This window comes from Anolis carolinensis, chromosome X (assembly GCF_035594765.1).
Source record: "Anolis carolinensis isolate JA03-04 chromosome X, rAnoCar3.1.pri, whole genome shotgun sequence".
Lineage (NCBI taxonomy): Eukaryota > Metazoa > Chordata > Lepidosauria > Squamata > Dactyloidae > Anolis > Anolis carolinensis.
Genome location: NC_085847.1, coordinates 10,495,867 through 10,514,199, shown reverse-complemented (window position 1 = coordinate 10,514,199; position 18,333 = coordinate 10,495,867). Strand labels below are relative to the sequence as shown.

At 39.3% G+C, this 18,333-nt stretch overlaps 1 protein-coding gene across 2 annotated transcripts in view; it reads right to left on the bottom strand.

The window, feature by feature from the left end:
• Positions 1–1,744: 1,744 nt before the first annotated feature.
• tmem132c (transmembrane protein 132C) overlaps positions 1,745–18,333 on the bottom strand; it is a 155,667-nt gene continuing 139,078 nt past the window's right edge. For both annotated transcript variants that reach the window (XM_008113645.3, XM_008113644.3), the window contains exons 6-9: positions 11,861–12,066; positions 11,404–11,677; positions 9,568–9,759; positions 1,745–4,643 (exon numbers count right to left, since the gene is read on the bottom strand). In XM_008113645.3, the coding sequence (XP_008111852.2) occupies positions 3,450–4,643; positions 9,568–9,759; positions 11,404–11,677; positions 11,861–12,066 (1,866 nt within the window). In that variant the 3' untranslated portion in view covers positions 1,745–3,449. The remainder of the gene's footprint in view (positions 4,644–9,567; positions 9,760–11,403; positions 11,678–11,860; positions 12,067–18,333) is intronic.

Genomic DNA, 18,333 nt, shown 5'->3' with positions numbered 1-18,333 from the left:
GCTGCGCCGTTCTAATTCCCGCATACATAACAGGATTCTGGACGGTCTCTTTAGGATCTATCCTATAACATTAATATGTTTGGGAGGTTTCTGTTATTCATGCTCTTGATAAGACATCAGCAAGGCAGCCTTTCCAAATAGCTACAACTAAGCCCTGTTATCAATCATTGGGATGGCAGGGTGAATAATGAACTGCTTTAAAATGTCACTAGTGGCAGAAACAAGATTTTCTGGAGCTTTTCATGTCCACAGTGACTGTGAGGATAAGTCTGATGGATGACAACTCTGGTTGGGAACCTTGCCTGTCTGCCCTTCCCCTATGCCACTCCAAGTACCCTTGACGCTAGGTCTTCACAGTGAATATTTATGGCTCGTGAAAGCATCGATATAGCCAGAGCAAGGCTCTTTCATATCTGAGGGATACCTCCCTCAAGATCTTTCTCAGTGGTAGCTGGTGGCTTCCATTCTTTATTATGTCAGAGAAACGTGACATAATAAATAAATTAATACACTTTGTTACTCTTTTGAAATTGCTACCTGGTATTCACAGTAGGCATGGGCGAATTCTTCGGAATCGTCATTAATCGGAATAAAATCGTATCTATTTTTGAGTTCCGAACAGGGTTCCGAGGTGGTTTGGCAATTCGGAATTAACCTTCCAGTTCGAAGCGTCGGAGCCCATTTATTTAATGACCTAGGAAAACCTTCGGATATATGAGAAAGCGTTTTTAATTCAACCAAACTTTGGCTGGGGCTAGAAATGGGCTTAGTAAGAGCCCCATAGAAAATAACGAATTCCTGAGTGTTTTCTGTCCTGGCTGGGGCTAGCAACGGACTTAATTTCATTAGGATAGGGCTGTGGCGCAGCTGACTAGTAACCAGCTGCTATAAATCACTACTGACCGAGAGGTCATGAGTTCGAAGCCCGGGTCGGGTTAAGCCTCCGACCATTAATAGCCCCGGCTTGCTGTTGACCTATGCAGCCCCAAAAGACAGTTGCACCTGTCAATTAGGGAAATTTAGGGACGCTTTATGCGGGAGGCTAATTTACAACATCATAAAACTGTCAGCAAAACACGACAAAAGGAATGAGGAAGTACAGCCACTAGTGGACGGTGAAGCAACAGCTCCCCCTGTGGCCGGAATCGTGAAGCTGGAAAAATGTTAAAAATGCCTCTGAGTCTGTCTAATGTATGTTGTTTGTCTGTTGGCATTGAATGTTTGCCATATATGTGTTCATTGTAATCTGCCCTGAGTCCCCTTCGAGGTGAGAAGGGCGGAATATAAATACTGTAAATAAATAAATAAAATAGGATAGCTCAAAAATGAGGGAGAGAGAAACCCCTCAAGTTTCCCCAATGACAATGTTTTCCTTCATGCGCATGCGCATCCGCCATTAACGAAGTACATATGAAGATTTGGAGGTTTCGAACTTTTTGCCTTCAAAATTGGGAAATGACGTTAGAAACAAAGCGCCAGCGCCCCCTACTTTCAAAGAGAGTTTAGAACCATTTTTTCCCTGGATTTTCCTGGATTTTTTTCCATACCTAATTCGTACTTGCAGCCGTCAGATTCATTCAGAGGAAGTGTGCTATCCTTGCCATCCTCTGATGCCGACAGTGTGATTCCGTGGATTTTTTTTTGTGGCAAAACCAACCTCTTGGGATCCTATTCCATTACACAGACTACTGCCGTACACCGATTTTCGGTCTCACAACACTCCAAATAAACTTACTCGATCGAGCCATGTAAAGCATTTTAATTACAATTTGCATAACATGTATAAATAAATATTACATTCTTTCAGTCTACAATGCATACTAGGCAAATATTGTTAAAAAGTCCATCTACATTATAGGGTGGCAAGTTCCACTGCATCCAAGTAGCCAAATGGGGGAAGAAGGGGAACTAAGGGGGAAACCACAGGGCCAAGTAAACCCATTCAAACCCTTAAAAAAATAACTGGAATGATAAAGACAGCCATTGCGTGTCCCTATTTAGCAGGAATTCCAGGGAGACAGAAAAGAAAGTTGCTTCCCTGGATTTGTTGTAAATAAGGAGCAAATCAAAAAAAAGATGTGGAATTATTCTGATTTTTGCTTGGCTGCCCCCTTGTGGTAAACTATTTGAAATGATCCATTGACAATTCCCTTCTTTTATCTACTTCAGGGCAACCCGTTGGTCATCTTTGACTTGGTTAAAAAAAATTGTGCCATAATCAGCCTCAACCAGAAGTCTAGACCAAAGCCTTGTTCCTATGAGATCTTAGCTAGTTGTTTGATCTGTCTCGGACTTGAGTTGTGGACATTTGTGTCTCTTGTTTCTCATCTTACCCCCCAATGGCAGTAACCCTCCTCTTCCTTTCACCCATATATATATATATATTTTCTCACTGATATGGCATGACATGAATTTGCACAATGTCATAACCGAGAAGTCACAAAGCCGGGTAAGAGTATGGAAAAGATGCGAGCCCTCTGTAAACAAGGCTTTGTTTGGAGAGGAGAATGGCAACAAATAGAGCTCGTAGACCTTCGTGTTTTGTGTCTCGGAACCCTGAATGATCTCTACTCTCAATAGTTTCACAACAGCAGCAATAAAAATTTTAAATTTCGCTCCACTGGCATCAGAATCGCCAACTGCTACTGGATTTTTGTATGGAAAGACTGATAGATCCACCCAGTGTTGATACTCAAAACAAAGAACATTTTTTAATTTATCTATACCAGGTTCCAGTTCTTGGATCTTTAGTTCCAGTAAAAAAAAACAACCTAAAAGCCTGGAGTTTGCTCACTCTGTTGTAAAGATACTCTTTGTTTTGAATGTTGAACCCCTCTCCTATGACATGCACCGAAAGCGACCTCTGAAAGGCAGAGTGGTGAAGATGGAGGAGTGAGTGAAGAGAGATCTATTTTCAGCATGTGACACATATTTCTTTTAAAAAAATAAACACGAAAAAGAACAAACAACACCAACTCTTTTCTCCAGACATCACACCCTCTCTTCGTCTCCAGGACCAGAAAGCCGCCGTCGGAGTCGTACCTCCGCACAGTCTTGGTTTCGCATTTTCGACGTGTTATTAGAAATATAAAGAAGTTTCCCGTGTTTTTCTTATTTATTTATTTTCTTTTTAAAAAATACTTTTGGTACCTTCTGTTTAATAGTCTTCAACACCCTAAGCATACATTTCATAACTTTGCCTTGTTCCAGTTCATCATACTGTCCAATGTATTCCTTTGGACTCAAAGACACGAGCATTTTGTCTGATGTGAAGGGAAAGAAAAATAACCTACCATGGATAGCTCTCCCTATTTTGGAACCCTGTATCTTGTTTGTAAATCTGTTCGGTTCCCTCCCCAACACACACACATCCATGTTATGTTTTGTGTCCCAATACAACTGAAGGCATCAAGGTGTGGTTCTGAACGGATAAAAACCTAGTCTCGGAGCTATGCTTTGTCCTTGAGCTTCTCCATGTAGTTTCTGATCTCTTTTGTCTCCCCCAGGTCCATATCTTGGCAAACCCATTTAATGTCATCCTCATTGCAGTTGAGGATGGAGTTGACGGTAGGACAACCGTCGTCGGGAGGAATGGTGGTGAACGTTGTGAATTTAACACGCTTTCGTTTGGACGTGGGAGAATGCAAAGGGGGCTCAAGCCTTTGCTCTTTTCCCTGCTTGCTCTCCGAGTCAGCCGACCGATGGATTTGGCTCTGGATGCTTTTCAGTGTGTTGCCGTTGAGAAGTTGGTTGCTTTCCTCAAAGCCTAGACCTCGGTCAGTGTTGGTGGTGCGCTCATCCTGCTGGAGAGCGGCGTTCCCTTGGTTCTCCAGCAACTCCGTTTCGTTCCCAAGCCACACCCAATCGTGGGAGTGGCTCATCGGGTTCTGCCCTTCCACCGGAACTTGCTTGTGCCGATATTTTAACGTGAAGGTGGCACAATTGATCAAGAAGACCAGAATGGCAAGACAGAAGACTCCTAGCAAGGCATACATCCCGATCTCTAAGTCACTGAGATCTCGTGGTGCTTGCACAAGATCATTCTCCTCCATGTTACTCTTGGGGAGGTCAATTTGAGCTGGGAAGTTGGTGAAGTCTATTGGAATGTTTTGGAGCTGTCCGTCATCGGAGAGCTTTTTCCCATCCAGGCTGTTTTTCAAGACTTTGCTTTTGATCAGAGATTTTGCAGTGGTGCTGACTTTCCTTTCGGTGTCTTCTTCAAGCTCCGCTAAAGAACTCCCAAAGTACTGTCCATCCTGGCCATACCTTTCTTGGTCCAGCGACTTCTGCCTGCGGCCACTCGCATGGTTTTCAATCTCGTCGGCATCATAATCACCAACGGCGTGGGAATTGGCGTCATTCTGACCAAACTTCACTTTAATTCTACCATTGCCTACAGCTAGGATGCTCTTCCTCTTGGACTTCTGGCAGGTTTCGGAAATCATCATGTCGACTTTAACCAAGATGCCTTGCCCTTCACCTTCGGCTGCGATCACAGGCCATTTCACATTCGAAGTCTGATGGGCGGAAATGACAGACTCGTCGAGTGAGGAAGCAGAAAGCGAAAAGTCTTTGGGATCATAAATGTCCAACGGAGTCACAGAGCCATCACTGAACTGGATCCAGGAGCTGACCACTGCCTCCTAAAAGAAAAAAAGAAATGAGTAAGAGACAACAAGGTTTGAAATGAAATTCCACATCTCTTGGCTATATACGAGGGTTGAATGAAAAGTAATGCCTCCACCTTCGTAACTCCTCAACAAATGGCAGTACTGGTTTGCGGCAGGAACTGGCTTGTTTAGTAGACTCTTCTCTACAGTTCCATTTGGAGGAAAGCCTTAGCATTGAACGGTTGTGTTGTTAAAGTGCAAAGTATGGAACCCTGTGCAGATGGGGAAGCCTTAGCATTACTGTATATACTTGAGTATAAGCCGACCCAAATATAAGCCGAGGCACCTAATTTTACCACAAAAAACCTGGGAAAACATTGACTCCAGTATAAGCCGAGGGTGGTAAATTTCAGAAATAAAAATAGATACCAATAAAATTACATTAATTGAAGCATTGGTAGGTTAAATGTTTTTGAATATTTACATAAAGCTCAAATTTAAGACAAGGCTGTCCGATGCTGATCGAATCATTATTATCATCTTCTTCAATGTCAATGTGCTTATGCATACTTTTAATAACAATAATAGAGTAAAATAATACATGTAATAATAATAATAACAACAGGAAAATAATACATGTAATAATAAATAGAGTAAAATAATAAATGCAACAATAATAATAATATCAGAGTGAAATAATAAATGTATTATTAATAATAAAAATAAAGTAAAATAATGAACGCAATAATAGTAATATCAGAGTGAAATAATAAATGTATTAATAATAATAAAAATAGAGTAAAATAAATGTAATAGTAGCAACAATAATAGAGAAAAATAATAAATGTAATAATACTAATAATAATAGGGAAAAATAATAAATGTACCATATATTCTCGAGTATAAGCTGACCCAAATATAAACCAACCAGGACCCTCACCCGAGTATAAGCCGAGGGGGGCTTTTTCAGTCTTAAAAAAAGGGCTGAAAAACTAGGTTTATACTTGAGTATATACAGTATATGATTTGTCTTAAGATGGGAGCACTCCTTATCTCCATGAAAGCTAGGACCGCATCCTTGCTACACAGAGGTTTGTCCTGTCTGGATTGAACCCTTATTTTCTCTTAATTAAGTACTGTATATACTCAAGTATTATATTTGGGTCAGCTTATACTCGAGAATATATGGTACATTTATTATTTTTCTCTATTATTATTGGTATTATTACATTTATTATTTTTCTCTATTATTGTTGCTACTATTACATTTATTTTACTCTATTTTATTATTATTAATATTAATAATAATAATAATAAATTTATTATTTCACTCTGATCTTATTATTATTATTATTGCCTTTATTATTTTACTCTATTATTATTACATGTATTATTTTCCTGTTTTTTTTTACTATTATTATTACATGTATTATTTTACTCTATTATTATTAAAAGGATACATAAGCACATTTACATTGAAGAAGATGAGAATAATGATTTGATCAGGGTTGGACAGTCTTATCTTAAATTTGAGCTTTATGTAAATATTCATAAACATTTAACCCACTGATGCCTCAATTAATGTAATTTTATTGGTATTTATTTTTATTTCTGAAATTTACCACCCTCGGCTTATACTGGAGTCAATGTTTTCCCCAGTTTTCCCAGCTTATATTCGGGTCGGCTTATACTCGAGTATATGCGGTATGATTAACAAGCAAATAACCTGATAAGCACAACAGCCAATCCAGATAATATTAGGACACTGAGAGTCAACTGCATTGCTCTGGAAGAAATGGCCACATTTCTCCCGCTCTCTCCCAATGCCACAGGTTGGAAGCAATAGCTCAAATGCAAATGTTAGCACCAAGTGGAATTCTCCAGACCGGGGGTCCCCAAACTAAGGCCCGGGGGCCGGATGCGGCCCATCGAAGCTATCTATCCGGCCCCCACGGTACAAGGGCAGAAGGGGGTTAGGCTAAATGACCCAAGGGGTCTCTTCTTCTCTTACAACCCTTCTTCTTCTTCTTCTTCTTCTTCTTCTTCTTCTTCTTCTTCTTCTTCTTCTTCTTCTTCTTCTTCTTCTTCTTCTTCCTCTTCTTCTTCTTCTTCTTCTTCTTCTTCTTCTTCCTCCTCCTCCTCCTCCTCCTCCTCCTCCTCTTCTTCTTCTTCTTCTTCTTCCTCTTCTTCTTCTTCCTCCTCCTCCTCTTCTTCTTCTTCTTCTTCTTCTTCTTCTTCTTCCTCCTCCTCCTCCTCCTCCTCCTCCTCCTCCTCCTCCTCCTCCTCCTCCTCCTCCTCCTCTTCTTCTTCTTCACATTGTGGCTGGGTGGCCATCTGTCAGGAGTGCTTTGCTTGTGCTTTTGGTGCACAAAGGCAGAAGGGGGTTGGACTCAATGGCCCAAGGGGTCTCTTCAAACCCTCTTTATTATTATTATTATTATTATTATTATTAACATTGAGGCTGGGTGGCCATCTGTCAGGAGTGCTTTGCTTGTGCTTTTGGTGCACAAAGGCAGAAGGGGGTTGGACTCAATGGCCCAAGGGGTCTCTTCAAACCCTCTTTATTATTATTATTATTATTATTATTATTATTATTATTATTATTAACATTGAGGCTGGGTGGCCATCTGTCAGGAGTGCTTTGCTTGTGCTTTTGGTGCACAAAGGCAGAAGGGGGTTGGACTCAATGGCCCAAGGGGTCTCTTCAAACCCTCTTTATTATTATTATTATTATTATTATTATTATTATTATTAACATTGAGGCTGGGTGGCCATCTGTCAGGAGTGCTTTGCTTGTGCTTTTGGTGCACAAAGGCAGAAGGGGGTTGGACTCAATGGCCCAAGGGGTCTCTTCAAACCCTCTTTATTATTATTATTATTATTATTATTATTATTATTATTATTATTAACATTGAGGCTGGGTGGCCATCTGTCAGGAGTGCTTTGCTTGTGCTTTTGGTGCACAAAGGCAGAAGGGGGTTGGACTCAATGGCCCAAGGGGTCTCTTTTTTATTATTGTTGTTGTTGTTATTATTATTATTATTGCTCGGTGGCCAACTGTAGTCCGGCCCTCCAACGGTCTGAAGAATTGTGAACTGGCCCCCTGTTTAAAAAGTTTGGGGACCCCTGCTCCAGACTAATGAGTGATAAGTAATATAGCGACTTGTAATGAGTTCCCTGAAGAGGAAATAAGGGTGAAATGAAGTCACAGTCCAAAAGGAATGTGCTGAAGAGGAGTGAAGTTACCCTACTGATGCAATTAGCAACATTTTCTCATTCCTTTTGACTGTGACTTTCCGAGGGTCATTTTCAAAGGCATTTTGATGTGGATTTCTCAAGTTTTCAGCAATCCTGGGTTTTTAAAAGGAAAAAATGGTGATGGGAAAATAATGAGCAGCATTTGAAGTAACACAACAAGCTACTGATTAAACTTTGCAGTTGGTGTCAATGGGACAAAAATCCACGCCAAGCTGTAGTCTTCAAAGGAGCTCTCCAAGGTGCTGAAACCTACTCCCCGAATAGCCTCACCTCTGAGAGCTCCCTTTAAAGTTCAGATCAAATCCTGCCCTATGGACATGGAAGTCATCATTATTTACACTGTGTACGGGCCAATATTTATTGTTTGTTTATTTTTAAATCAGTATAATGAGTACTAGGCATGTCCGATCGATGAAAAAAATGTTTCAATTCTCATTTCTAAAGTAGGGGGCACTGGCGCTTTGATATAGAAAGTATTTCCAATTTTTTCACCCAAAAATTTCAGATATTTCCGAAAATTCGTAATGATTCTAAATGTTTCTAAAATGGCGGACGCGCATGCGCAATCGCTACAGACAATTAGAGAATGGGCCAACAATGGTTCGAATTACATTGCTGGTTGCGCTGTGAGACAATGTCTCGGAATGCGTATCAAAAAGCGAGAACAATCCGAAATAATTCCGATATACGATTCAAAACGATTTTTTGGACATGTCTAATGAGTACTATTAAAGTCTCGCTTTACGGGTGCTCACCTTTCTCATGACTAAGAATAAAGGAATGAAAATAAAGGAAACCAACCGGAAACAAGTAAATGAATATCTCATGATAAAGAATAAAAAAAATATTGATATGAAAACAACTTAAAATAGAAAAGCCTTAAAAACATGGCTATGTGCTCAGGCTTTTAACGAATAAACGACAAAGACGACCCAGACTGATGTATGGATAAAGCACGAGGATATTGGATGAACGGATTTTAACCATATGTTTTATATTTTATACTGTACTAGCTGTGCCCGGCCATGCGTTGCTGTGGCAAAGTGGTGGTGGTATTGGTTAAAAATTGTTGTGTAATTTTTATTTGACGTTATTTGTATTTTTTTATTAATTTTATTGTAAGTTATCTTTTTATTTATTATATTTTATTATTTTCTTGTATTATTTTTAGTTATTTTCTGTTATTATAGTATTTTATTGTATTAATTTTTTAGTGTTTTTTATTATTTTTATTGGGTTGCTAGGAGACCAAGTTGGAGGAGCTTAGCCTTCTAACTGGCAGCAATTGGATAAAAGCAATTATTCCTCTCTCTCTAATTAGGACTTTATTTTTCTTTTCTTTTTGTTGTGTCAACCTAGAGGCGTGGATGATGGGTTGAGTTGTCAAATTTCGAGGTTGGGGGGCCTGTAGTTTTATTGTTTTGTGGGTCGCCGTGATGCCATCACTCTTTTATATATATAGATTATAACAATAAAATATAATATTTTATATCTTATTATAACAATAATAACAAAAATTTTAATTATTTTTTTCCAGTATATACACAATTTAGTGTATGTAATACACATAGTAAAATAGATAATCTAACTTGCAGTAGGATTAGGATACCAGAATGTAAACACAGCTCAGATTCACGAAGTCAGCTCTGGAGAACGGACAAAACAGCGAGGACTTGGCAAGGTTCTGGTCATACTCTACCTGTTTGGGAGTATGGAGCAATTCTTGGGCGACAGTTGTAGTCATGATAGCCTGATGGCTTGCTGCACTGGGTTGTAGAAAGAGCGACAATCCTGCTACAAGCTGGATTCCCATATCTGTGATGGTCACTTTGTCATCCAGCACTGTCACGGTCTTCTCGGCCAAGATGGAGTCAGACAGCGGAGATAGAACCTTTGGAAGAAGCCACCAAAGCATCAATAGAGAAGCAGGTTACAAGAAGGGTACACATTTTCATCTAATTTTCCAGATGCTATTCAATGCTATGATGTTATGTCAATGACTGGGCTGGGCTGTGGCGCAGGCTGGTGTGCAGCCAGCTGCAATAAATCACTCTGACCAAGAGGTTTGAAAACATGCCAATGTGAGTAGATCAATAGGTACTGCTCCAGTGGGAAGGTAACAGCGCTGCATGCAGTCATGCCAGTGGCCACATGACCTTGGAGGTGTCTACGGACAACGCCGGCTCTTCGGCTTAGAAATGGAGATGAGCATCAACCCCCAGAGTCAGACATGACTAGACTTAACGTCAGGGGAAACCTTTACCTTTACTAAGAGGTCATGAGTTCGAGGCCAGCCTGTGACGGGGTGAGCACCCAACAATTAAAAATAAAAAATAGCCCCTGCTCGTTGCTGACCTAGCAACCCGAAAGATAGTTGCATCTATCAAGTAGGAAATTAAACTTTCATTTTTGTTGGCCGGCCAGAATCCTAAAATAACACACAAAACAGCCCTTTTCCTATTCAAAGCAATACAGCTGACAATTGCATATTTAGAATCAATTGGGGTAAACTGTGGAGGTGATGCAGATATTTGACCTGAACGGGATCTTGTCAACAGCTTGTTTATTTTAACTTCTTTTTTTACCGCGGGTTGTATGTTGTATGTATGTCTATGTGTTAAATGTTTTGACACGGCCGATAGGCTAATCAATAAAACGTGATTTGATTTGAAGTAGGAAATTAAGGTACCACTTATAAAGTGGGGAGGCAAATTTAACTAATTTTTTTTTCTGGTAAATTTTTAAAATAAAAATTTAATAGTAAATTTAAAAATAAAAATAAAAAATACATGGAAAGTGGGAGAACAATATGGGTGGAGAGAAAGAAAGAAAAAAAAGAAGAAAAAAAATGAAAGAAAGAACAAGGAGAAAAAAAAAAGGTATGTGGGAGGGGTTGACTTCCATCTATTCCTTGGTGTTTGTACTGTGACTTTCTGTATTTTAGTATTTTATAGTCCAAACCGTCTTCTTCCCCTTTGTCTCTAATATTTTCTTGTTCTTATCATTTCAAATTATAAGCTCCATTTTAAGTTGATTAAAATATTATTTTACCGTGTCCCAGTTCGTTTGTTTTTTCGGTAGTCCTTGGTTCGGAGACAGCCAGTAAGTTAATTTATCCATATTCATTATTTCTAAGACTTTATTTTGCCATTCTTCTCTTTTCGATATTTCTTTTGATCTCCACTTCTTTGCATATGTTATTCTGGCTGCTATTGTCAGGTGGTTAAATAGAATCTCGCAAATTTAACTAATTTACAACTCCATAAAAATCATCCAGCCGCCACTGGAATGAGGAAGTGCCGTCGCAGTGGATGATGAAGCAGCTGCTCCCCCCTGTGGCCGGAATCAAACATCCCCTCGGGAGAAGGTTAAATTGCCTCTGTGTCTGTCTCTGTCTTTGTTCTATGTGTATATGGCATTGAATGTTTGCCTTATATGTACAGTATATACAGTGTGATCTGCCCTGAGTCCTCTTCGGGATGAGAAGGGCGGAATATAAATACTGTGAATAAATAAAATAAAATAAATGACTGACCTGGACCATTGTCATGCCAACTTCTTGTCCAACCAGAACTTTGCCTCCCTGTAGCTGGGCCACATGCGGCTCCTCAAGCTTCATGAAGTCTGTCACCAAATCTGTGATGTCGAAGTGCCAATCAGAGCCCAGCAAATAGGTGAGTTGTCCCCATGGGGTGGAATCCTCCGCCACAAACTGAGTGAGAACACGCACCATGGCATGCTGGTACTGGAGGGTACAGCCTCTTCCCTTCCGCTCATCTTCCTCATCATCATCACTGTCCCGAGTCGGTCTGAAAGAGTATAATTTGCAATGACATTAATATTAACACCCAGCAGGCAGGCTGCAAAGCCGCATGTGTGCAAACACCTCAAATATGGAGAGTCACTGTTTTCTAAGAAACGCTTTGCGTGTAGAAAGTCTCAGGTCCAAATCCCATAGGATAGTTTGATTCAAGCAAGAAAAAAAGACCTACCTCTTGTTAGAGACGATGGGAACTCTCCAGCCTTTTATTTGGCTGAGTTCGGTATCCGAAACTTCAATTTGCAGAGGTAGACGTGGCACCCAAACTGTCACCTGCAGAGCAGCACTCAGATATTGATAGGTGAAGTTCACCAAGGTATTCACCTTGCCTTTCATTTCCTTACCATTCACAAAAACATAGTCACATCGGTCAGAAACCTAAAAGGAAAGGAAAAGGCAGCATTTCAGAATGACACCGATACATACCGTATGCAGTAGAGTCTCACTTATCCAACACTCACTTATCCAACGTTCTGGATTATCCAACGCATTTTTGTAGTCAATGATTTCAAAACATCGTGATATTTTGGTGCTAAATTCCTAAATACAGTAATTACTACGTAGCATTACTGCGTATTGAACTACTTTTTCTGTCAAATTTGTTGTATAACATAATGTTTTGGTGCTTAATTTGTAAAATCATAACCTAATTGGATGTTTAATAGGCTTTAAGGTTTAAATAAAGTATTATTATTATTATTATTATTATTATTATTATTATTATTATTATTATTATTATTATTTATGACACAGCAAACAAGATAGATATGCTGGATTTCATATCACCAAATCACAAGTCGGACACTTCCCAAGTGTCTAGGACTGTGTGATGTATTTTCGGATGATGTGCGCAGATTCCATTCGGGTGGCCTTTTGCAAGTGGTAGATCGTAATTTTGTCAATGTCTATTGTTTCCAAATGCCGGCTGAGATCTTTTGGCATGGCATCCAGTGTGCCGATCACCACCGGGACCACCTGTACTGGTTTCTGCCAGAGTCTTTGAAGTTCAATCTTGAGGTCCTGATAGCGGCTGAGTTTTTCCTGTTGTTTTTCGTCAATGCGACTGTCACCTGGGATGGCGACATCAATGATCCAAACCTTTTTCTTCTCCACAACTGTGATGTCTGGTGTGTTGTGTTCCAGAACTTTGTCAATCAGGATTCAGAAGTCCCACAGTATCTTTGCATGTTCATTTTCCAATACGTTTGCAGGTTTGTGATCCCACCAGTTCTTTGCTGCTGGGAGGTGGTACTTGAGGCATAAGTTCCAATGAATCATTTGGGCCACATGGTTGTGCCTCTGTTTGTAGTCTGTCTGTGCAATTTTCTTACAGCAGCTGAGGAGATGATCAATGGTTTCGTCCGTTTCCTTGCACAGTCTGCATTATTATTATTATTATTATTATTATTATTATTATTATTATTATTATTATTTTATTATGACACAGCAAACAAGATAGATATGCTGGATTTCATATCACAAAATCACAAGTCGAACACTTCCCAAGTGTCTAGGACTGTGTGATGTATTTTCGGATGATGCGTGCAGATCCCAGTCGGGTGGCCTTTTGCAGTTGGCAGATCGTGATTTTGTCAATGTATATTGTTTCCAAATGCCGGCTGAGATCTTTTGGCATGGCATCCAGTGTGCCGATCACCACTGGGACCACCTGCACTGGTTTCTGCCAGAGTCTTTGCAGTTCAATCTTGAGGTCCTGATAGCGGCTGAGTTTTTCCTGTTGTTTTTCGTCAATGCGACTGTCACCTGGGATGGCGGCATCAATGATCCAAACCTTGTTCTTTTCCACAACTGTGATGTCTGGTGTGTTGTGTTCCAGAATTTTGTCAGTCTGGATTCGGAAGTCCCACAGTATCTTTGCGTGCTCAATTTCCAATACTTTTGCAGGTTTGTGATCCCACCAGTTCTTTGCTGCTGGGAGGTGGGACTTGAGGCAGAAGTTCCAATGAATCATTTGGGCCACATAATTGTGCCTCTGTTTGTAGTCTGTCTGCGATTTTCTTACAGCAGCTGAGGATATGATTAATGGCTTCGTCAGCTTCCTTGCACAGTCTGCAAGGAAGACTGTGCAGGTGTGTGCGCCTTCAAGATGCTCAATTTAATATATTATTATTATTATTATTATTATTATTATTATTATTATTATTATTATTATATTGAGCATCTTGAAGGCGCACACACAACAGTTAAAGAACTTAGATTCCATCCACCTAGAACAGGCCTGCACAACCTGCTATCCTCCAGCTGTTTTGGCCTCCAAATCCCAGTATTTTTGACCATTGGACAAAACAGGGCTGCAAGTTGTACAGGCCTGACCTATAGCATGCTCCTGTTTAGAGCTCTCTAGTCTCTTTGGATTGTGCTCAGGAACTGCCTGTAGCCAGCACAGTTAATCATTTGCGCCACATAGTTGTGCCTCTGTTTGTAGTCTGTCTGTGCAATTTTCTTACAGCAGCTGAGGATATGATCAATGGTTTCGTCAGTTTCATTATTATTATTATTACTGAAGCTAGGAGAGGCGAGATTCAAATGTGGGACTTCCTCATACAAAAGTCACTCCTTTGCGAAAGAAATAATTTTCACCTGATTTTCCATTCTCCAAATGAAAAGGTGAAGAAAAGTGATACAACTTAGTAGTTACTGAGCTACATCAATTTGCGTCATCCATTTGATTTGGAGGAGACAAAGGCAGGTGAAAATAGTTTACTTCACAATGAGCTATTATCAGCATTTATCATTTGTTTGACGTATCAAGCCATTTTCCCTCCACCCTTTCTCTCCGCTCTCGCACAAATTCCATTGTGGATTTATCATTTGCATGTAAACACCGTCTCGAAATACAAGCACGCATTAGCATCGCCAATTCAAGAGTTATATCAGCAATCGCTCCTTTAATCAATGTTGTAATTTACAGACCATTGAGTTTTCTCATTTATTACGATGCCGAGCGCAAGTGGGAGGGATTGTTTTTGAAAAGAGAGAGACAGAGATCCTCTCCCAAAGATATAAATCATTAAGAAAGATGGGGACAGGATGAAGTGGCTTGGTGTGATAAAGTCGTTGTCATAGTGATTCCTAAAGGTGTCATAAATGTCGGAGGAAATCTTGCAATATGTTAATCATGCGGCAAGTGGCCCGCAATGGGGCAGCGGTGAGGGCGGATGAGAAGTTTCTGCATTATTAAGAACCAGCAGCGGCATGTTGGCAGAAATCAACAACAAAACCCAACAGGCAGCTTCAATCTCGGTGACATTGTCACCGAATTCCCATCCAATCTGATGGCAGGCAGCTTGTTCAGCATTTGCAGACACTTGTACAATTACTGTAGGTTACACCATTACACAAGTCACTACACAACTAGCAGTTAGGGACATGTCCTAGGATGGGTTTATGTGTCTACGAAGTTAAGAAAAGTGCAGCAGCTTGTGAATCCTCAGCAGCTTGTGACACCGAGTCCTTTGAAGGTAGTACTTCCTCATTCCTTTCCGCACGTTGCTGGCAGTTTTTATGGTGTCGTAAATAAATATATATATATATACACACACACACACACACATACAGTATACTGTATATATTCGAGTATAAACCTAGCTTATAAGCCTTGCTTTTTGATGTGTTTCTTTGCCAAGTACTTTTGCATTTTTATATCGCCATTTGTTCAGATATATATGTGTGTATATATATATATATATATGGACATTTAAAAAAAATAAAAATAAAACAAGAAAAGCGCAGCAGCTTGTCAATCGTCAGCAGCTTGTGACACCGAGTCCTTTGATGGTAGTACTTCCTCGTTCCTTTCTGCACGCTGCTGGCAGTTTTTATGGTGTCGTAAATTAAGTTACTGTATATACTCGAGTGTAAGCCTAGCTTATAAGCCTTGCTTTTCGGTGTGTTTCTTTGCCAAGTACTTGTGCATTTTTATATCGACATTTGTTCGGATTTTTTTCCCTTTTTTATATAAATATGGACATTTAAAAAATAAAAATAAAAATAAAACAAGAAAAGCGCAGCAGCTTGTGAATCCTCAGCAGCTTGTGACACCGAGTCCTTTGAGGGTAGTACTTCCTCGTTCCTTTCCGCACGCTGCTGGCAGTTTTTATGGTGTCGTAAATTAAGTTACTCTATATACTCGAGTATAAGCCTAGCTTTTCAGCCCTTTTTTAGGACTGAAAAAAAAACCCTCCTCGGCTTATACTGGGTGGGCTTATATTCAGGTCGGCTTATACTCAAGTATATATGGTATATTTATTATTTTTCTCTATTATTATTGGTATTGTTACATTTATTATTTTACTCTATTACTTATTATTATTACATTTATTATTTTACTCTATTATTGTTGTTACTTTTACAACAATTTTACTCTATTTTTATTATTATTAATACAGTAGAGTCTCACTTATCCAAGTCTAGCATTTTTGTAGTCAATGTTTTCAATATATCGTGATATTTTGGTGCTAAATTCGTAAATACAGTAATTACAACATAACATTGCTGTGTATTGAACTGCTTTTTCTATCAAATTTGTTGTAAAACATGATGTTTTGGTGCTTAATTTGTAAAATCATAACCTAATTTGATGCTTAATAGGCTTTTCCTTAATCCCTCCTTATTATCCAAGATATTCGTTTATCCAAGCTTCTGCCGGCCCATTTAGCTTGGATAAGTGAGACTCTACTGTACATTTATTATTTTACTCTATTTATTATTACATGTATTATGTTACTGCATTTATTCTTATTATTATTATTACATTTATTATTTCACTCGATGATTATTAAAAGGGTACATAAGCACATTGACATTGAAGAAGATGAAAATACAGCAGAGTCTCACTTATCCAACATAAACTGGCCGGCAGAACGTTGGATAAGCGAATATGTTGGATAATAAGGAGAGATTAAGAAAAAACCTATTAAACATCAAAATAGGTTATGATTTTACAAATTAAGCACCAAAACATCATATTATACAACAAATTTGACAGAAAAAGTAGTTCATTGCACATTAATGCTATGTAGTAATTACTGTATTTATGAATTTAGAACCAAAATATCACGATATATTGAAAACATTGACTACAAAAATGCGTTGGATAATCCAGAATGTTGGATAAGTGAGACTCAACTGTAATGATTTGATCAGAGTTGAACAGTCAGATCTTAAATTACAGTTTGATGTAAAGATTCAAAAACATTTAAACTATTGATGCCTCAATTAATGTGCAGTAGAGTCTCACTTATCCAAGCCTCGCTTATCCAAGTTTCTGGATTATCCAAGCCATTTTTGTAGTCAATGTTTTCAATATATCGTGTGACATGAAGAGTGGCTATTCTGGGATATTTTGGTTCTCTACAAAGTTTGCAATCCCAGAACATGCTTTTGGAGCCTCAGGAGGTAAAAATCCTAAGCAGGATTTGGACGTTAGTCATGCTTTAGTGCTGCCGTAAATATATTTTTGGTCCACTTTTTAAAGGTTAGAACCATCATTTGAAGGTCTAGCGCATTTATAGTTTACGAAGATGAGCGTAAATCCAGGCGCAAAGGAGCTACGGTGCTGTCAGAAGCGGAATCGGAGGGGACGGGGAAGAGCGGGCGGATCAAGCAGGAACATCAGTTACATATTAAAGTGTGTAGCAGACATCACTGAAGGGAGGGTGTTGATATTACCAACGTTCTCAATCAAATACCGTATATACTTGAATATAAGCCGACCCGAATATAAGCCGAGGTATCTAATTTTACCGCAAAAAAACTGGGAAAACATTGACTCAAGTATAAGCCGAGGGTGGGAAATTTCAGAACTAAAAATAGATACCAAATATTACATTAATTGAGGCATCAGTTAAATGTTTTCGATAACTTTCAATGGACGTTGTCTCTCCAGAAATAGGTCTCTCTAGAAATCTCAGGGTCCTCCAGGACAACTCTATGGATAACTTCCAATGGACGTTATCTCTCCAGAAATATGTCTCTCTAGAATTCTCAGGGTCCTCCAGGACAACTCTATGGATAACTTCCAATGGAAGTTGTCTCTCTAGAAATCTCAAGGACTTCCAGGACAACTCTATGGATAACTTCCAATGGACGTTATCTCTCCAGAAATATGTCTCTCTAGAATTCTCAGGGTCCTCCAGGACAACTCTATGGATAACTTCCAATGGAAGTTGTCTCTCTAGAAATCTCAAGGACTTCCAGAACAACTCTATGGATAACTTCCAATGGACGTTGTCTCTCCAGAAATATGTCTCTCTAGAAATATCAAGGTCCTCCAGGACAACTCTATGGATTACTTCCAATGGAAGTTGTCTCTCTAGAAATCTCAAGGACTTCCAGGACAACTCTATGGATAACTTCCAATGGACGTTGTCTCTCCAGAAATATGTCTCTCTAGAAATCTCAAGGTCCTCCAGGACAACTCTATGGATAACTTTCAATGGAAGTTGTCTCTCCAGTAATATGTCTCTCTAGAAATCTCAAGATCCTCCAGGACAACTCTATGGATAACTTCCAATGGAAGTTGTCTCTCTAGAAATCTCAAGGACTTCCAGGGGAACTCTATGGATAACTCCCAATAGACATTGTCTCTCCAGAAATATGTCTCTCTAGAAATCTCAGCGTCCT